Consider the following 17,131-nt stretch of genomic DNA (forward strand, 5'->3'; position numbering starts at 1 on the left):
TTAATTCCTCATGTCTACCCATCACTCCAGCTATAGTTCCCCTCTTTCAAGTACAGAAATACTTTAGCCTAATTAGAACATATCCTATAGCTTAATAATTACTGTTTGCATGTGGTGCTTACTATTGCACATTTTATTATCTTTAGGCCAAATAATGTTCAAAATCCTGTAGAACTTTTCCTTCAGTTGTATAATTTGCTATACTATACTATACTATACTGCTTCACTTCTGTTACTGAGATGAAGGATTACAAGGAAATCATATGAAATGTTTACACAAAATGCATACTGATTTTGAATTAAGGACTACAAAACTGCAATCCTCATATGTCTAATCATTTTAACAAATAAAAACAGTGCTTTTTATTTGTATAATATGTTGTAAACAAAATAGCTGCAGCTTTAAAATGGTGACCATTACATTTTATTTCCCTTACTGAATGACAAAAATATTTAGTGTCTCTTAAGCAAAATTAAATTGCTATACATGAGTTTAGTTTCTATGCCTCTTCTCATGACGCACATTTTACAAAATGTCTGTAAGATTTATACAACATGAATGTGTTACAAATCATGCACAATACCCTTAAAATGTATGTGTAATATGCATTATATACTTTGCTGTGATATAGATAAGTTATTTTTATCTGTTTTATCTGCATACAGTGGATCAAGCCCTAACTGATAATCCACACAGGCAAAAAAGCGTTCTATGTACATTTTTTCCCATAACGTCGCTGATACTGTTTTGTTCTTTTTGCCTTGTCTCTGACTTGTTTTAATTCAGCTGTCAGAAATGTATAACTGCAGGCTTCTTTTTAGGACAGTCTCTAAAGGCATAGTCTTTTGACCCACTTCCTTCTAAATGAGTAGTTTTTGGGTCAGTAGTCTGTAACAGAGAACTTGTTTGAAATAGCTTCCAGTAATACAGCACTTGTTCTAACACTGCTGTCAGCTGTCTGCCATACATGAGCTTTTCCATACACCACTAATCACACAAGTACTTTCATGAGTCTGCTCACCCTCTAGTGGAGAACTTTTTTATGACATCTACTGTAAATAGCAATGTAGCAAAACTCTTTTGCTGCACATTTATGGCACTGAGTAGCTAGTCAGTTGAAAATAATGTTTGTTGGTTAAAAACACAATATACCATTCTGACATTTGTCTTGACAAATCTGTGTACCCGGACTGATATCCATTATTTGCTATGCCAGCAAATGCTGAATGAATTATTGAATTCAAGACTTCGCCATGAAACTATGGAGGGAAAATTGTAAGCTTTGAATGGTTGCTTCTTAACTTTTTAAGTATTTTAGCATGACATCAGTTGCAATACTATAGCAAGTGTATCAGCATTCACAAACAAAAGTTCTCTATGAGATTATATTTGCTTAACCCAGAAAATAAACTAACTGCAGACGTAAAGTAAAAAAAAAATGCCAAACCATTTTGAATTCTACCATTCTCTCTCTATATTTCAACACAATATGTAGACAGTAATGTAGCACCCTAGTATGAACATGGTTTTGTGAGATTACAAAAAGCTATTTGACTTACAGTTCCTGCCCATGACACTCTTGCCCTCTCTATACTGTCCTTCAGACTTCTTTATAGCCAGATCTGCCCCATCCTTTCAAATAAGAAGAACTTCTTGTCCTTATAGCCTTAAAACAAGTTCAGACATAGCGCTCACTGTTCAAAGGCTACAACTATATCAATCCATCAGAGAAAAGGTCTTCAGTCTTCAGTGATCTATGTATCTGAAGGTATAGGAAAATAAACTAAATGCCTCCTGTTTAGAAAGAAACACATTATCCACTATAAGGACAAATATGGCAACAATGCATAAAACCCAATATCCTCTCATGACCCCCACTAGCAAACTTAGATAATTGATCTAGCAATCCCTTATTTCTACAGATTCCATACTGATCTATTTCATATATATCTCCGACTCCCTCTCTCTCTCTTTATATATGTATATATATATATATATATATATATATATATATATATATATATATGTATATATATATATATATATATATATATATATATATATATATATATATACATATATCGCTATCTTTCCCATTCAGTATGCTGACTTTCCATGTGACTAAGCTATGCACTCAGTCACATGGCTGTACCACCATATTGGCTCCAGATCAGTTAAGGTACTAGATTCAAGCCCCCCCCCCCCCCAGTTCATAGAGATGTTAATACAAACATCAGACAAGGCTCCGAAGCAGGATCATTACACCCAGTTAATTCTGGTCCAGAAGGCATTAGAGTGCAAGGTCACATAAAATGAATACAGTGGCGCTAGGCTCATGCCCTCCTCCCATTCAGAATGATGTTACAGGTAGCATCAAGCAAGGCTCCAAAGCAGGGTCAGGGCACCCAGTTAATTCAACTCCAGTGGGTATTAGAGTGAGAGGTCACAAAGAAGTGCATTAAATAAGGACCTTCCCTGTATTGTAATTGTTTAGTTAGGAACTTCCTGGATTAGTTTAGGGTAATGTCACTGTTGTCAATATCTCCTACCTTAAAATGACTGCAACTGCCCCCTTTCACCTTATTGTATAAATATCAAGGTGTCTTAGGAATACTTTCCATACCTGGTTCTCTTCCTCCTGGAGCCCATTTATTACTCTGCTACTGTACCCTGGATAGTCTCCTCTCTGTCTCTTAGTTATAAGGCACTGTGACTTATTACTGATTTTTTGGCTCTTGTCTGCCAACTGTCTGTTACATATATTTCACTCCTAACTCCTAACTCCTTGTCCAGTTTCTCTCATCTGAACTGGCCTTGTTCTATCTTCTTTAGCACCAGCATGTTGCTATTTGATACATTGTCCTGCTATATCTCCTGCTGATGCTATCTTTCCAGTGTTTCATGTTAATTCTTTCTATCTTTTTGCTGTTACTTTTAAATATTGCCGCTGCCATTGCTGTGTCCAAGTCTACTAAGACATTTTACTTACCTTTTGCTGATCCTGACTGATTGTTTTCATGCACGACTCAGTTTGTTCCTGCTCTGCTTCATCTCACTATGCTCAGTTTTCCTTAATTCTCCATCCTACTCCCATTCCCACCCACCTCTGACATCACTTTCATTATACTGGGCACATACCTCTCTATCCAAATTCCACCCTGTCATATGAGCCCTCTCTCCTCCTACCTGCAGCAGTATAACTATTACATTTTCAATAATATCCACTAACAGGCTCTCACCCATCCCAAACACAGAAATTTACATCTGCCTCAATTGCTTTGCAGACAATTACACATACATAAATTTTTTTATCGGTACCCTTAGTTATATTCTGCTCCTTATACCTCTGACTGACATCAGATGTCATTGCTACTCCTCCATTTCTTTTCTCATTGTAACATAATTAAAAATAGCTAAAAAGAGATCTAACTATCTTCTCCACCTACCTCTCTTCATTAACTCCATCACTGCCTCCTTCCCTTTCATACTACATACTAAACTTCATTTTTCCTCTTCACTAGAACCACATGTTCCTCAGAGCATCATGTTTCTTTCTGCTGCTACTACCATATTATCTAAGAAACTGTCACTCTATAATTTTACCTCTATACTCCTCTTATACTGCAGTTTAGTCAGCACACTATGAAATCAGGAGTAGCTATACTAATATATCTCCCAGTCTTTTTAATCTCTCACATTGTCTTTATTTTAAGCACCAAATACTTCATAACCCCCCTCTACTCAAAAAATAAAACTCATGCAGGTCCCCTCTAAATTAATACACTCCCACAGTGTAGTGATAGCTGCCCGACCCAGGCCCCCAAAACTCACTAATTAATCTAAATAGTAAAGAATCACCCCTACAAAACTGTGACGTAACTATATCTCCTTCAACCACGACCTCAAACTATCCATCTTTCCAGCTGTGCTGTCCTACATTAAACTCCCACCTATCTGTACTAATAATACAAGCACATCAAGCCCCTCACCTCATCATTTCATTACTGCTCTGCTAAATAATTGAATATTATCACTATTAACCTCCATAGCATTTGTAACAAAATTACAGAACTACATGCTTGGATATCACAGTATAACCCTGATAGTCTTGCCATCACAGAAACGTATTTTAAGCCTAACATTAAAGACCATAGGATCATAGGACATTACTAGGCTATTGACCCTGAGGCCCTTACAAGTCTTGCCAAGAATTTAGCCCATGTTCCGACAAGTCAGTATCCGATGCCCCTGTCCAGCAGGGACACAAGTGGAACCCCAGGGATGTATTTTCTGTTCCCCATCCAGTTATCCAGGTTGCGCCTAAAAATGGTTAATGATGCATTCGACTTTATGTGGACAGGGAGCCTATTCCACAGAAGGGTGAGTCTCTGGGACATAAATCTGTCCTGCCAACAAGTTCTGTTCAAGTCACAGACCAGGTTGAGGTCGCGCGTGCAGCTTACTCAAGTGGAGCTTGACTTACGGATATGCAGCAGTACCATCAAGGTGAGGTCTGAGATTGCTTTGTATGCCAGACAGAGGTCACCTCTGAGGAGTCTGTAGGAGACTGAGTAGAAGGACAGAGCCTTTAGCATATCTGTGTAGGGTACATGTTTGATGCCCTGAATTCTCCTGGTGTGGAACCTCTGTGGTCTTTCCAACTGCTGCATGTGCTTTGTGAGGTACATGCCAAAAGGGGCATTGTACTCAATATTGGGTCTTATAAGGGAAGAATACAGGGATGTTATGAACTCCTTGTCCCTGGATGAGATACCCTTCTTAATAAGGTGGGCCATGAAGAAAGCTTTCCATACAATGGAGGCAATATGGCAGTCAGAAGTCAGTTTGCTATCAACCTGGCTGCCCAAGTCCCTCATCACAACTGATTGCATGCTTAGGATCTTGTTATTAATGTGATAATTTCTGGGAACGTCACTCTCCCCAAAGGGGATGATGGTACATTTTTGGCATTCAGTTTGAGGCCGTGTTTATTGCATGAGTCATTTGTTTGGGTGAGACCCTCTTGAAGGATGCCCACATCACTAGGGGAATTGATGACAGTGAGCAGCTTGCAGTTGTCTGCAGACTTGGTCAGCATTAGCCCACTGGTTCTGGCATGCTCCTCAGAAAAGTATATTCTAAACAACAAAGGCACAAAAACTGATCCCAGGGGTACACTGCTCATTATGAGTCTACTGCTTGAGGTGGCTTCCCCTATTTTGACTAGGTGAGTTCTATTAGTGAACCAGTTTTCTATCTACCTGATAACATATGGACTGATGCCTAGATGAGATAGTTTATCTATTATACCCGAGTGGGGAATAGTATTGAAGGGTTTGCCCAGACAAAGGAAGGTGGTGTGCATCATCTTCTCTCATCATAGCTTTGGTGACTGTCTCAAAGAGGTTGACCAAGTTTAACAGGCATGACCTCCTCTTGACGAAACCAAACTGTGTGGGATCAAGTGTTTTATAGGTTGCCAATGTCCTTGTTAATGTTGATGATAATCCATTTCATGACCTTGGAGATCAGGCTAATTAGGCTGATGGGTCTATCATTTCCTGGATGTGCATTAATAACCTGCTTCAACTGTACTATATTATGGAAGAAGCTTTTTCCTCAGTTGAGAAATGGCTCCATAATACCAAGGTACTACTCAACCCTTAAAAAAAAAATCACTGTTAAGTTTTCCCCAAATCACACATGCCTGATAAAGTAAATTTCAAAATCTTTTCACTAAGCAAAGTTGGAAATGAAGTAGTCTCCCATACAAAACTTCTTGGAGTTATTAAAGATGAAAACCTTAAATCTGACCTGCGTGTTCAAAATAAGATAAAAAGACTCATCATGAATTAGAAATGCTCTACAGGCATAAATACATCATTAGCAATACAAGAAACCACTCTTGTCAATACCTACCTTTTCCTATCTCTCTTATATGGTGCACCCATCCTAATCATACTTCAGGCTACAGTTAAAAATAAGCTGGAGTCATGCTATAATAAGCCTAAAAAATTTGCCGGCTACAAAAATTAACGCAACTACAACTACATTGTCCTTAAGGCTCCACACACATTATTCACACAAACAGCAGCTGCTCTCCTTTCACTCCTATTTTCTATCCTACCACCCTAATAGGCTACTTCAGTCTTATGAACAATGTCTTCTCAGCATCCTCTGGCCAAAGTCTCTAATCAGATTATTTTGGTAAGAAATGGAATTCTAACCCTCTGCAAATTAAATCTACCCCTAACCTCCAACTTCAAACAACTACTAGAATGCAACCAAAATAAGAATATAACCTGCTCCTGCACTACCCTAGGGTGATCTAGTCCATCCCTTCATTCACCCCAGGCATACTTCTTACTGATTCCTTCTTCCAAACATAGTCAATCTTTTTCTTAGATGAAGGACAAATATAATTTTGCCAAGTCTATATTATCTAACCACCCCTTTTCCAAAGAGTGTATGCAGTGTGTTTAATGTCACCTCCGTGGACTGCAACTTGTGAATACTTTAACTATTGACAATATTTTTTTTTTAGCTTCTTATATTTACCCAGATATTTGACTATCTATGTATAGGTTCAGACTGTATGACATGAAACTGAATTTCATACTTGGGTAATATGTTGTTCACCTGTATCAGGTTTTATAATAACTTTATTTAACTGCAACCATATTATGTCAATGTGAAGCTTTCTCTGCAAGCCTCTATTGAAAATGAAATATTATCCCAGTCAGACTTTTCTGGTACATAAACGCCAAATAAAAGTAAATAAAGTGGAACTGCTGAATATCAGGACGAGAACTTTGATCTCTCAAATGCGCAAACATTCAGAACATTGAGACACAAAATACTGAGTGCATGTCACAGCAAGCTAGGTACTAGTATTGTTGAATAAAAATGTTAAAACAGACATGTGACAGAAACATAATTTTTACAGAAGTGCAAGCCACCCTGTATAATCTACATCCCCTGGTAATTATATATACCAATTTGGAGATCACACAATCCCTGCAGAAAGGGTATATTTCGATAGCCCAGAGATTGCTGATCTCAAACACAGGGTTATACAGCACGACTAGTACCTTGCCTGCTGTGAGATGCACTTGATATTCTGTGTCTTGATGTTCTGAATGTTTGCTCATGAGCAATTGGCATTTTTGTCTTGATACTCTGCAAGTCAATGTTATGGGATGTCGACATTCTGAACAGGAGCCATCTCTCTCCCTCTCTCTCTCTCTCTCTCTCTATATATATATATATATATATATATATATATATAGATATGTATAGCTTTATATATCTGTCTATCTATATCTTTATATTGATCCATCTAAGTATAGACACACACACACACACATATATATATACTTATATATATATATATATATATATATCTATATATATATATATATCTATAGATATATATATATATATATATATATATATATACTAGCTGTACCCGCCATGCGTTGCTGTGGCTCAGTCTGGTTAAATGGAAAAGAAAGAAAAGAGAAAGCACACATTTCTAATATGTTTAATTTCACAATGCTTGTGGGTATACAATATTTTTTGTTGTTCCATTGTCTGTGCAGATATAGAGATTGTCTGGTTTGCCGACTCTAGAACACGCAACATATAATTGTCCATGTGAGAAGCAATCCGTGTGTAGATCTAAACCGCACAATTCTAAAGATTGGCCCTGGGCTTTGTTGATGGTGATTGCAAACGCCAATCGAATTGGGAATTGCAATCTCTTAAATTGAAATGGCATATCCGTTGGAATCATAGGAATGCGAGGAATGAGGACATCTTCACCTTTGAAAGGTCCTGTCAAGATTGTTCCTTCTATGACATTGCTCATTAATTTTTTTACTGCAAGCCGCGTGCCATTGCAAAGCTTTGGCTGGTTGATATTTCGCAACATGATAATTGGCACGCCAATTTTCAATTGCAGTACGTGTGGTGGCATCCCTGGCAGATCGAGTGAATTCAAAAATTCTGTTGGATAATTAACCGCTTCATCTGCTTCCACAACAGTGTTGACGGACTTGTATGTGACTGCCCCGTTTTGAATGTTAGACTGAATAATATTGTTAAGTTCATAGGCGTCTTTGTTCTTGGCCACAAGAATAGCTCATTCAATCAGCGAATCTTGATTCTTATAATTGGTTTGAATATTGGGAAATACTTTTTCAACCAATTCTTCTTTTGACGTCACTAAATTGCAAGAAGTTATGAGGCAATATAATTTGTCCTGAGGTCAGATCAACAGGCACCTTTCCATTCCCAATTTCCAGCAATTAATGTGAGAATATCTCAGCTGATCAATCGTTTTGCAGCTGGACATGCATATTTGTAGTTAATTTTAATGTCTTTACGTGGCGCCACAAAGTAGAGTATTTCAGGCAAGCATTTATTTAGTCCGCTGGTGTCGATCGAGGAAGTATAGGTAATGTTTGCCTGAAATCTCCTGCAAGCAATATTAATGCATTCCCAAATGGTCTGATGTTTCCACGCAAATTTTGCAATGATCGATCAAGAGCCTCAAGCGATTTTTGTGCGCCATTGTGCATTCATCCCAAACAATAAGTTTGCATTTCTGCAATACTTTTCCCATGCCGGATGCTTTGGAAATGTTGCATGTGGGAGTTTCAATGAATTGCATGTTCAATGGCAATTTCAAAGCAGAATGAGCAGTTATTCCACCTGGTAGCAATGTCGCAGCTATTCCAGATGACGCAAGAGCTAAGGCTATGCCATTTTGGGATCGAATTGCTGCCATAATCAATTTAATTAGGAACGTTTTACCAGTTCCTCCTGGCACATCTAAGAAGAAGATTTCTCCAACCCCGTTATTGACAGTTTGCATTATTTGATCGTAAATGCCTTTTTGCTCAAGCATTAGCTTAGGATTATTTGATTGCACATACAACAAAAGATCACCCGTGTTGTAGTTGTGTTCACGACGCAATTCTACATCGTACGAAGCAGCAGCAGATCGATTCGGTGATGGCATTCCCAATTGATTGAGAACTTTGTTCACGATTTCTAAGCACAAATCTTCAATCATTAGCAACGCTTCGTTGTAGATTTCTGCTGTGAAATCCATGTTCATATTTGAATTTTCCTTGCGTATTCAATGGAAAATATCTTCAGCCATGTGTGATTTATATTTCTCCCATAACTCTGTTGGAGATGAAGGAGAGCAGGTGGTCAAAATGATTGCAAACAATGCACGAATTTGATTTGGATGTGACGTATTGCACACATCATTAATGCATACATCCCAGTGTCGGTCATTCTCCAATAAATTCAGAGCTTGACATGCACTGCAGAAAGTGGCATGTGTAATGCCATTGACAATTCTCAATTGCTGGAAAGACGTTGGACCGGGCACATTTACCAACAGCATGCGAAGAAAGAAGCATTCATCTTGATTGGAATGCATGGTGTGCAGTCTGCCTATCGTAGTTTCTTTGAATATGCCAGGTTGTCTGTCGACTCGCTCTCCTCATTTGCATCATTCAAATGATTTTCTACTCATATTTCATGTGTAATACATAGGCACTTCCGAATACAGCAGTGTTTTCGCAAACACGTAATTTTGACATAACGTGAAGAAAGCAGGTAACGTTGTAGCCGGTGGATTCAGGGCTATTTGCTGCACATTTGCAGCTGTGAAATAAATGCATTGTCAATTTTCTAGATGTACTGCTAAGTGAACAACAGCTGGACTTCGTTCATGCATGGGAAATGAAAGAATTCACCATACAGCTTCATTGCTGCTTATGTATCTTCCAGCCTGATACTGTGCGATTTCATCGATATGAATGACAGTATTCCTATCACTTCTTTCTGGATGCATGCCAAAAACTGCCATGTTGCTGCCTTTATTCACGTACTTACAAATGTATTTGATCGATTTAACGGAGTTACAGTATTCCACGTTTATGTGCGCTTTGTATGTTTTTGATAGCAAAGGCGAATATGGAACAACCCACCGGTTATCTACTTTGATGTCACCATTTTGCATTTGTATGGTTGCTAATTTACCGCCATCTTCTGCTGATCTTCTTCTGTATAAAAGATATCCATCATTTCCTGTAACTGTGTTGGATACTAATGCTCGAGGATATCGCTTAGAGCATTTTCCGTCTATCATGCATGGTGAATTTGGATTCAGTGTACCGCAAGGTCCATGTATCATATTTTTCGTCACAACTTCATGCAAATCCTTATCGACGTTGGCATCGGGTATTTCAGTGCATATTACATCGTCGATTTCGTTTGAAGGGATTTTGTTATAGAGCCAGATTAGTATCTGTGCGTGTGGCAATCCTCTCTTTTGCCATTCCACTGAGTACATCCAGCAGCACACAGAGCCAAACACTTCATGTTTTACCGTGAAATCCATCAGCGATTTTAGCTTCTGTCTGAAAACACGTGCTGTGATGTCATGCCTATCCACCGGCGATTGCCCAGGAAGTAAGAGCTGTTGTATATCGTCCCAAGCTGGATTGCATGTGAATGTAATGAATAGTTCTGGATGCCCATAGTGGTCAACATACACAATTGCATCTTGCGCATACTCATGCATATGACGTGGACTGCCTGTATATGAAGATGGCAAAATCGTTAGTCTTCCAACGTTAGTTGTATTACTGTCATTTACAACTGCATCTCGCAAATGAACGTATTCTTCAGAGTGAAGTTTGGTCTGATTCAAATGGATGAATATCAAACATTCTGTTTCGATTTTTGCATACATATCTACGATGTATTGGTGAAACAACTGACGGCATTTCAAAATGTGATTGTCTTCATTCTCTCAAATCATTAATCGGTATGAATAATAGTTCATTGCGCTGCATTTCATATTTGTTTCTTCGCCACTGACTGGATTTATCATCTTAACGTTGAAGTGATATCCATCGGCACCATCCCAAAAAATGATTGGATATTGCAGGGCATCGTAGCATCGATGAGTTTCTACAACTGTTGTCAATTGATCGTTTCTCCAATGAAGAACAATATTTCTAGGATGGAATTGATCTCCGACTATAACAATTGCCACTTCGTCTATAGTTGGTGCATTGAATCTTCGCACATGTTCTCTAGCAGGCGTTTTGTCAGCATGAATAACAATCTTGTGTGTATCAGATGGCACCATGTCAATTGCTGTTTTGAACAAATGCACTAAATTGTTTTTTTCGTGAAGAAGCTCTTGCAGTTGGGAAACGATGGACCTTTGTATGCGGTAGAAACTCCGCAGCATGCATTCAATTCATCATTGCCATCACAGATGAAATACATTTGTAGGAATTTATGTTGACCATCTGGGAATGGAAGCAGGGAGCCGGCTTTATGATAAATTTGTCCTTTCACTTTGAAAGTTGGCATGAATTGAACTGTTACGATTTCTGCGCCGAACGAAGTTATTTGGAAGCATGAGTTGTATTTCCTGATGTTAGATAGGAAATGCTTTGATTCAGCGGTATATCCGGCAAGCAAAGTTTTTAATGCCTCTGGCTGTTCTCCAAGTTGAGGCAGTTAAATTTTTCCGGTGGCGCAACACATTCCTTTCGTTTCTCCATTAAATTTCAGAGCCTTGCTATAAGGACACACTTCAGTCATAGTGCCGATGAGAACATGCCGGCTCAAACTATAATCATCAGCTGGGTTGTACTGGAATGCAAGGCAATTGTTATCGCGTGATTGCTGAGCACAGAGTCATGTTTGACGCCGATCTGCTGTTTCTCGTTGACGTCTTTCAGCCACTCTCAGCCTGTCATGTTCATTCTGTTGAGAAATAAGCAGATCTGAAGCTGCAGAACGTGATCGCCGTGCTCGCAACCATGCATTCTCAAGTCTGGCTGCACGTCACTCTGCTGCTTCTTCAGCATGTATTTGAGCCATTCTTTGTCTGTTTTGCTCGTTCACTGATGCTCGTTCTTCCTCAGTTTGATTTGCAATTACTCGTCGCACTGCTTCCACTCCGCGAGTACAACGACCTAAGTTTGATCTTCTGCGAGGCATTATTTGGAAGAACTAAAGCAGATCGATTGCACTGACAAAGAAGAAAGAAAGTTATAACAAAAACATATAAAATTGTATATTTGTATACAAATATATAGAATCCATAGTAGGTATATAAAAACACGCGCATATTCGAATGCAACGTGTGACATCTATATAATAGTAGGTATATAAAAGCACGCGCGTATTCGAATGCAACATTGTGTGAAAATTTCAAAGCAATCGGTGAAGAACTTTCGGAGATTTAAGATTTTGAACAAATGAACATTTACATTTTTATTTATATATATATATATATATATATATATATATATATATATATATATATATATATATATATATATATATATATATATATATATATATATATATATATATATATATATGTTTATATGTATATATATATATATATATATATATATATATATATATATATACACACACACACACACACACACACACACACACACACACACACACACACACACACATATATATATATATATATATAGATATAGATATATATATATATATATATATACATATATATATATATATATATATATATATATATATATATATATATATATATAGATATAGATATATAAATGTATATAGATATATATATATATATATATATACATACACACACACACACACACACACACACACACACACACACACACACACACACACACACACACACACACGGATTCACTTTATAATACCGAATTTCCGAAAGATCAAATTTCATACGTCCAAGACCATATGATCAAACTTTTGGAAACTCGACATCATAAAATAAATCCAAAAAAAACAAAACAAAGAAAAACCTTTCTCACCATTACTGCACCCCCCCCCCCCCAGATCCCTGCTACTTAAATATTCCAACTCCGAGATTGCACTACAGTAAGGATAAGAGAAATCTCCTATTCCAAGCTGTATGCAGATCTCCGTTCACAATGTCAAGATTCCAAAAGTTCTATCATATGGTCTCGGCCATATAAATTTGATCTTTTGAGATTTCAGCATTGTGAACTGCTTCTATATATATATATATATATATATATATGTTAATATATATACATATATATATATATATATATATATATATATATATATATATATATAGATAGATATATAGATATATATATAAATATATGTTTACTATCATGTGGTCGAGACTTGCAAGCTCAAACTGAATATGTCAGAACTGTAGACGCTGAAGATGAGAATACCGAAGAACAGCAATATTGAAGCCCAGCTTTGACCCCATTCTGAAACCATGTTAACACTTGTTCCTGGTTCCAGAGCAGTAGGGTGTTTTGGGGATTTGAGCTTGAAGTTGACATGATGTATCTTTGATATTCCATGTTTCAGCAGTGAGTTTCAGCATTTCCGGTAGTCAAGCTTGCAAGCCTGGACTACATTACATAACAGCCCATTTGAGATATATATATATATATATATATATATATATATATATATATATATATATATATATATATATAAACCAGGTTTATCTGTTCTTCAGATTTCATGCTAAATTTGTAGATCACACTGTACATAGGTTCTTCTGACATCTATTTTTTTAAACTTAACCTAATTTAACTACAATCTTAATTGATTGTGTTGACATGTAGATGTGTATCTATGTATCTGTTCAAAACTGCAGCAGGTTTAATGTTTTTTATTAATAGCTGCTTTTCCAAAGCTGATTTAGGCAGTCTTGCTATGCCTGAAGTCTCAAAATACTGGTAGACTTATTGCAAGCTATGTGCACGGACCCAAAGGCTTAAGAATGAACAGTGCTCAGACTTGCTGTTGGGTCCCAGTAGGAAAAGGGTGATTCAGGGTTCATCTATGAACCCACTGCTGTTTATACCTGTAATGGACTACACTAGCAAACAGGTCAGAGGAGACAAATCAACACAAAACTGAAGGCACACACTGAGTACAGATAAAATAGTTATAATGTAAGCAAATGGGGATATCCAAAGAAGCTTAAAATTTATGATATGAGTGAAATAGTGTAACAGACGATTGGTTGAGGAGAAGGGAATTATGAATGAGGAGTTCAAAGCTAGAATCAGAAGAGCTGCTGCCAACTGGCATAGAGTTTTGGGGTATTGTATGACAGAAGAGTGCTAAAGTAGCTGAAAAGTAAAGTGAACAAAACTCCTGAATCGTACAAAAAACTGAGCAGTACAGACAAAGCAGTTGACAGGACATCCTGACATCAAGTTGTTGTTGTTGTTGTTGTTGTGTCTTTCGGCTTTTCCCAATTAGGGGTCGCCACAGTGGAATTCCAGTCCGCTAATGATTGGTAGTTGATTTTTACATGCTGAGTTACCAGCCCTGATGCACAACCTTCAAAGAACGTACGCCCATTCACGCATGTCTCCATGCAGATGACGCTCTAGCTGAGAATCGAACCAGACAGCGTCTTACTGTGAGGTGACATCAAGTAAAAATTGGAAAAAAAAGAGGGGGGATGATGGTGATGATGGGGATGATGGTGATGATGGTGATAATTGGGAGGGTCTATATTATATATTCAAACTTTCTAAACTTCGAATCCCATATGTTCGACAACATATGATTGAAATTTAAAAGTTCAAATATATAATAAAACAAAAAAAAAGCTTACCTTAATGGTGCAGGCAGGGGGGCAAGCCTCCCCTGCACCCCCACACCCCCTACTTAAATATACCAACTCCGAAATCGGACTTCAGTGCAGAAAAGGTAAATTCTCCCATTCTGCACCGAAAGGCACCATTACGTTTAACCTTCGAACACTTGGTATTTTGATCAAGCATTCGTGGTTCTAATAGGAACCTGATGGGGATGATGGGGATGATGGTGATGAGCTGCCTTTGTGACTGCATTTTATTAAAAGTATTTCTGCACCCGCTCTCTAAATGTGACATGTCTCAGTAGTGTATTCTTATGTAACTGATACCTTTATGGCAGGACATGGCTGAAAAGGATCTATGCACCGGCCAACCTTAAACCAATATGAATGAAAACAAATAAATAAAATAAAACATAGCCATTTGTCAGTTTTGTCTTATTAAAATAATTGTGGTTGTATTATTCTGTTTCAGTCTCTCTCTTATATCTGAATCGTGTTCTCAAAAGGTGACAAGTAGCATTCATCACATGTATCTGTACTACCTACTATTATGTCTGCTCTGTTTTGATTGAAACATCTAAAATCCAAGATATAAAAAACTGAGAAATTAAAACAAAAACTGGCAACTTTACTGAAGACTGAATCCACAAAGTTTAATGAAGCGCTTTCCGTCCAAATACTATTTTGAACTTCATCAGATACTAACATTTACAAAAATCAAGTTTAAATTGTCATGCTCGACAATGATTAAAATCAGTTGGTCTCTCCATCTTAAAATTTAAAGGAACAGTAGTAATAGCATTGTGAATATAATATGCATTTTCCTGTTCTTTAAAACTGCCTTATTTAACAAGCAAATTAATACATTTATCACAGCAGCAATATGATGAAAATCATATACGAAAATTGTGTAAAAATGTAGAGAGTCTCCTCATTTATCTAACCTTACATTATAAACATTTTCAAGTAAAAAATTAATAAGTAAAACATAATTTCTATAATGTTGTTACTACAGTATTTCATCTCATTAAGCTTTTCGGTTTTAAACAGCATGTGATAGAACACATATCACTCAGTCCTGGAAAGTTATAAGCATTGAGATGAATTTGCCAGAGCAATTCCAACTTTTCTAATAATAAGGTGAATGGACCCCTTCATGGATTGCTGTCCACTTGATCAGGTATCCAGAATTTAAATGCATGTTCTGGATATTGTTCTGTATGCTTTGCTAAAGTATTGTCCACTTTGTGTTTATTAATGCAAAATATATGTTCGTATATGCGGTCTCTCATTCTATGCTCGGCTTTACCGACATAGAATAAATCACAATTTTGACAGCCACATATAAGTTCATTTTGGAGTTGCAATTAGCTTTTCTTCTGTTACTCAAATGTGTGCTGTTTATGTGCAGTGATGCACCTACATGAATGTATTTGCAATAGTGGCAACTACCACATTGTTAAACTTTGTGGATTCAGTCTTCAGTGAAGTTGCCAGTTATTTTTTGTTTTGATTTCTTGGTTGAAACATCTCACAGAGACATTTGACAGTCTAAGACTTGGCCATCTTTTTCTGGACAGTGCAAAGTATACAGCTTTCTCTAACAGATGATCTAAATGTAAGTATGAGCCATACATTGTGTCCTAAGTAAGTATATACCATATACATATAAATGCTTAACACTCACAATAAGTATTTCATCTGATTTTATATCTCAGAGTCAGTTTGGTAACTTGACAATGTTGCAGTATTTCTGGGTCAGGTAGAGTCAGGTTATAGAAAGAGGTTACTGCATCTTAGAAAACATCAGCTGCTATTTCTTTTGATTTTACTGCTGTTGGTGGGCTGTAAGTTCTTATCCTTGTTCTTTTGATCAAAAGAATTACTGTCGCAGTTGGCACAACCAAACTTCTCTCTGCATGGTGAAAGCCTGGGCTATATGGGGCAGGGATATCAAGTCAAATTACAATCAATGCCTTACATTTTGCTGTCTTGTGATATATTACCATGATTCCAATAATTATCAGTATAAGTAGAAATACCACACCACCAATCTGAAGGAGTACTGACAGAAAAATGTGTTCTACTAGTGCAGCAATCTCCTGTATAGTCTCAGCTACAGTACCTTCAGGAACAAGTAGAGAGTGACTTTAGTTCCCTCATGAATTTCAGTTTTGCCACCTTTTCTGTGTCTTAGCAAGTGCTTGAATAACTGGATCTTCTTATGGAGACATTAGCAGCAAATCTTCTATGGTAGTCTGATTGTTCAAAGGCTGTGAAATTGTCATCAAAAGAACTGCTCTACAATATTTAAGGGATCACATGGCACTAATGTGAACAGAAACCTTCCATGAACAAGTGTAGGTATTTTTGATTTCAGCCTATATCACATAAGTAGCTGTGATGGTGGCAGACCAGTACTGTATAGTGGATATTCATGTATTTCTACA

The 17,131-nt window shown here is 37.2% G+C and overlaps 1 protein-coding gene across 1 annotated transcript; it reads right to left on the bottom strand.

Moving 5' to 3' along the window:
* Positions 1 to 9,773: 9,773 nt before the first annotated feature.
* Positions 9,774 to 10,778, bottom strand: LOC122801330. The gene has a single exon (XM_044070870.1). The coding sequence runs from the start codon at positions 10,776 to 10,778 to the stop codon at positions 9,774 to 9,776; it is 1,005 nt and encodes a 334-aa protein (XP_043926805.1).
* Positions 10,779 to 17,131: the final 6,353 nt, after the last annotated feature.

This window comes from Protopterus annectens, chromosome 4.part1 (genome assembly GCF_019279795.1).
Source record: "Protopterus annectens isolate FY-2018-M chromosome 4.part1, PAN1.0, whole genome shotgun sequence".
Classification (NCBI taxonomy): domain Eukaryota; kingdom Metazoa; phylum Chordata; order Ceratodontiformes; family Protopteridae; genus Protopterus; species Protopterus annectens.

Coding starts and splice junctions, on each gene's coding strand:
- LOC122801330 (XM_044070870.1), bottom strand. CDS start 10,778: ATGTATGCAAAAATCGAAACAGAATGTTTGATATTCATCCATTTGAAT.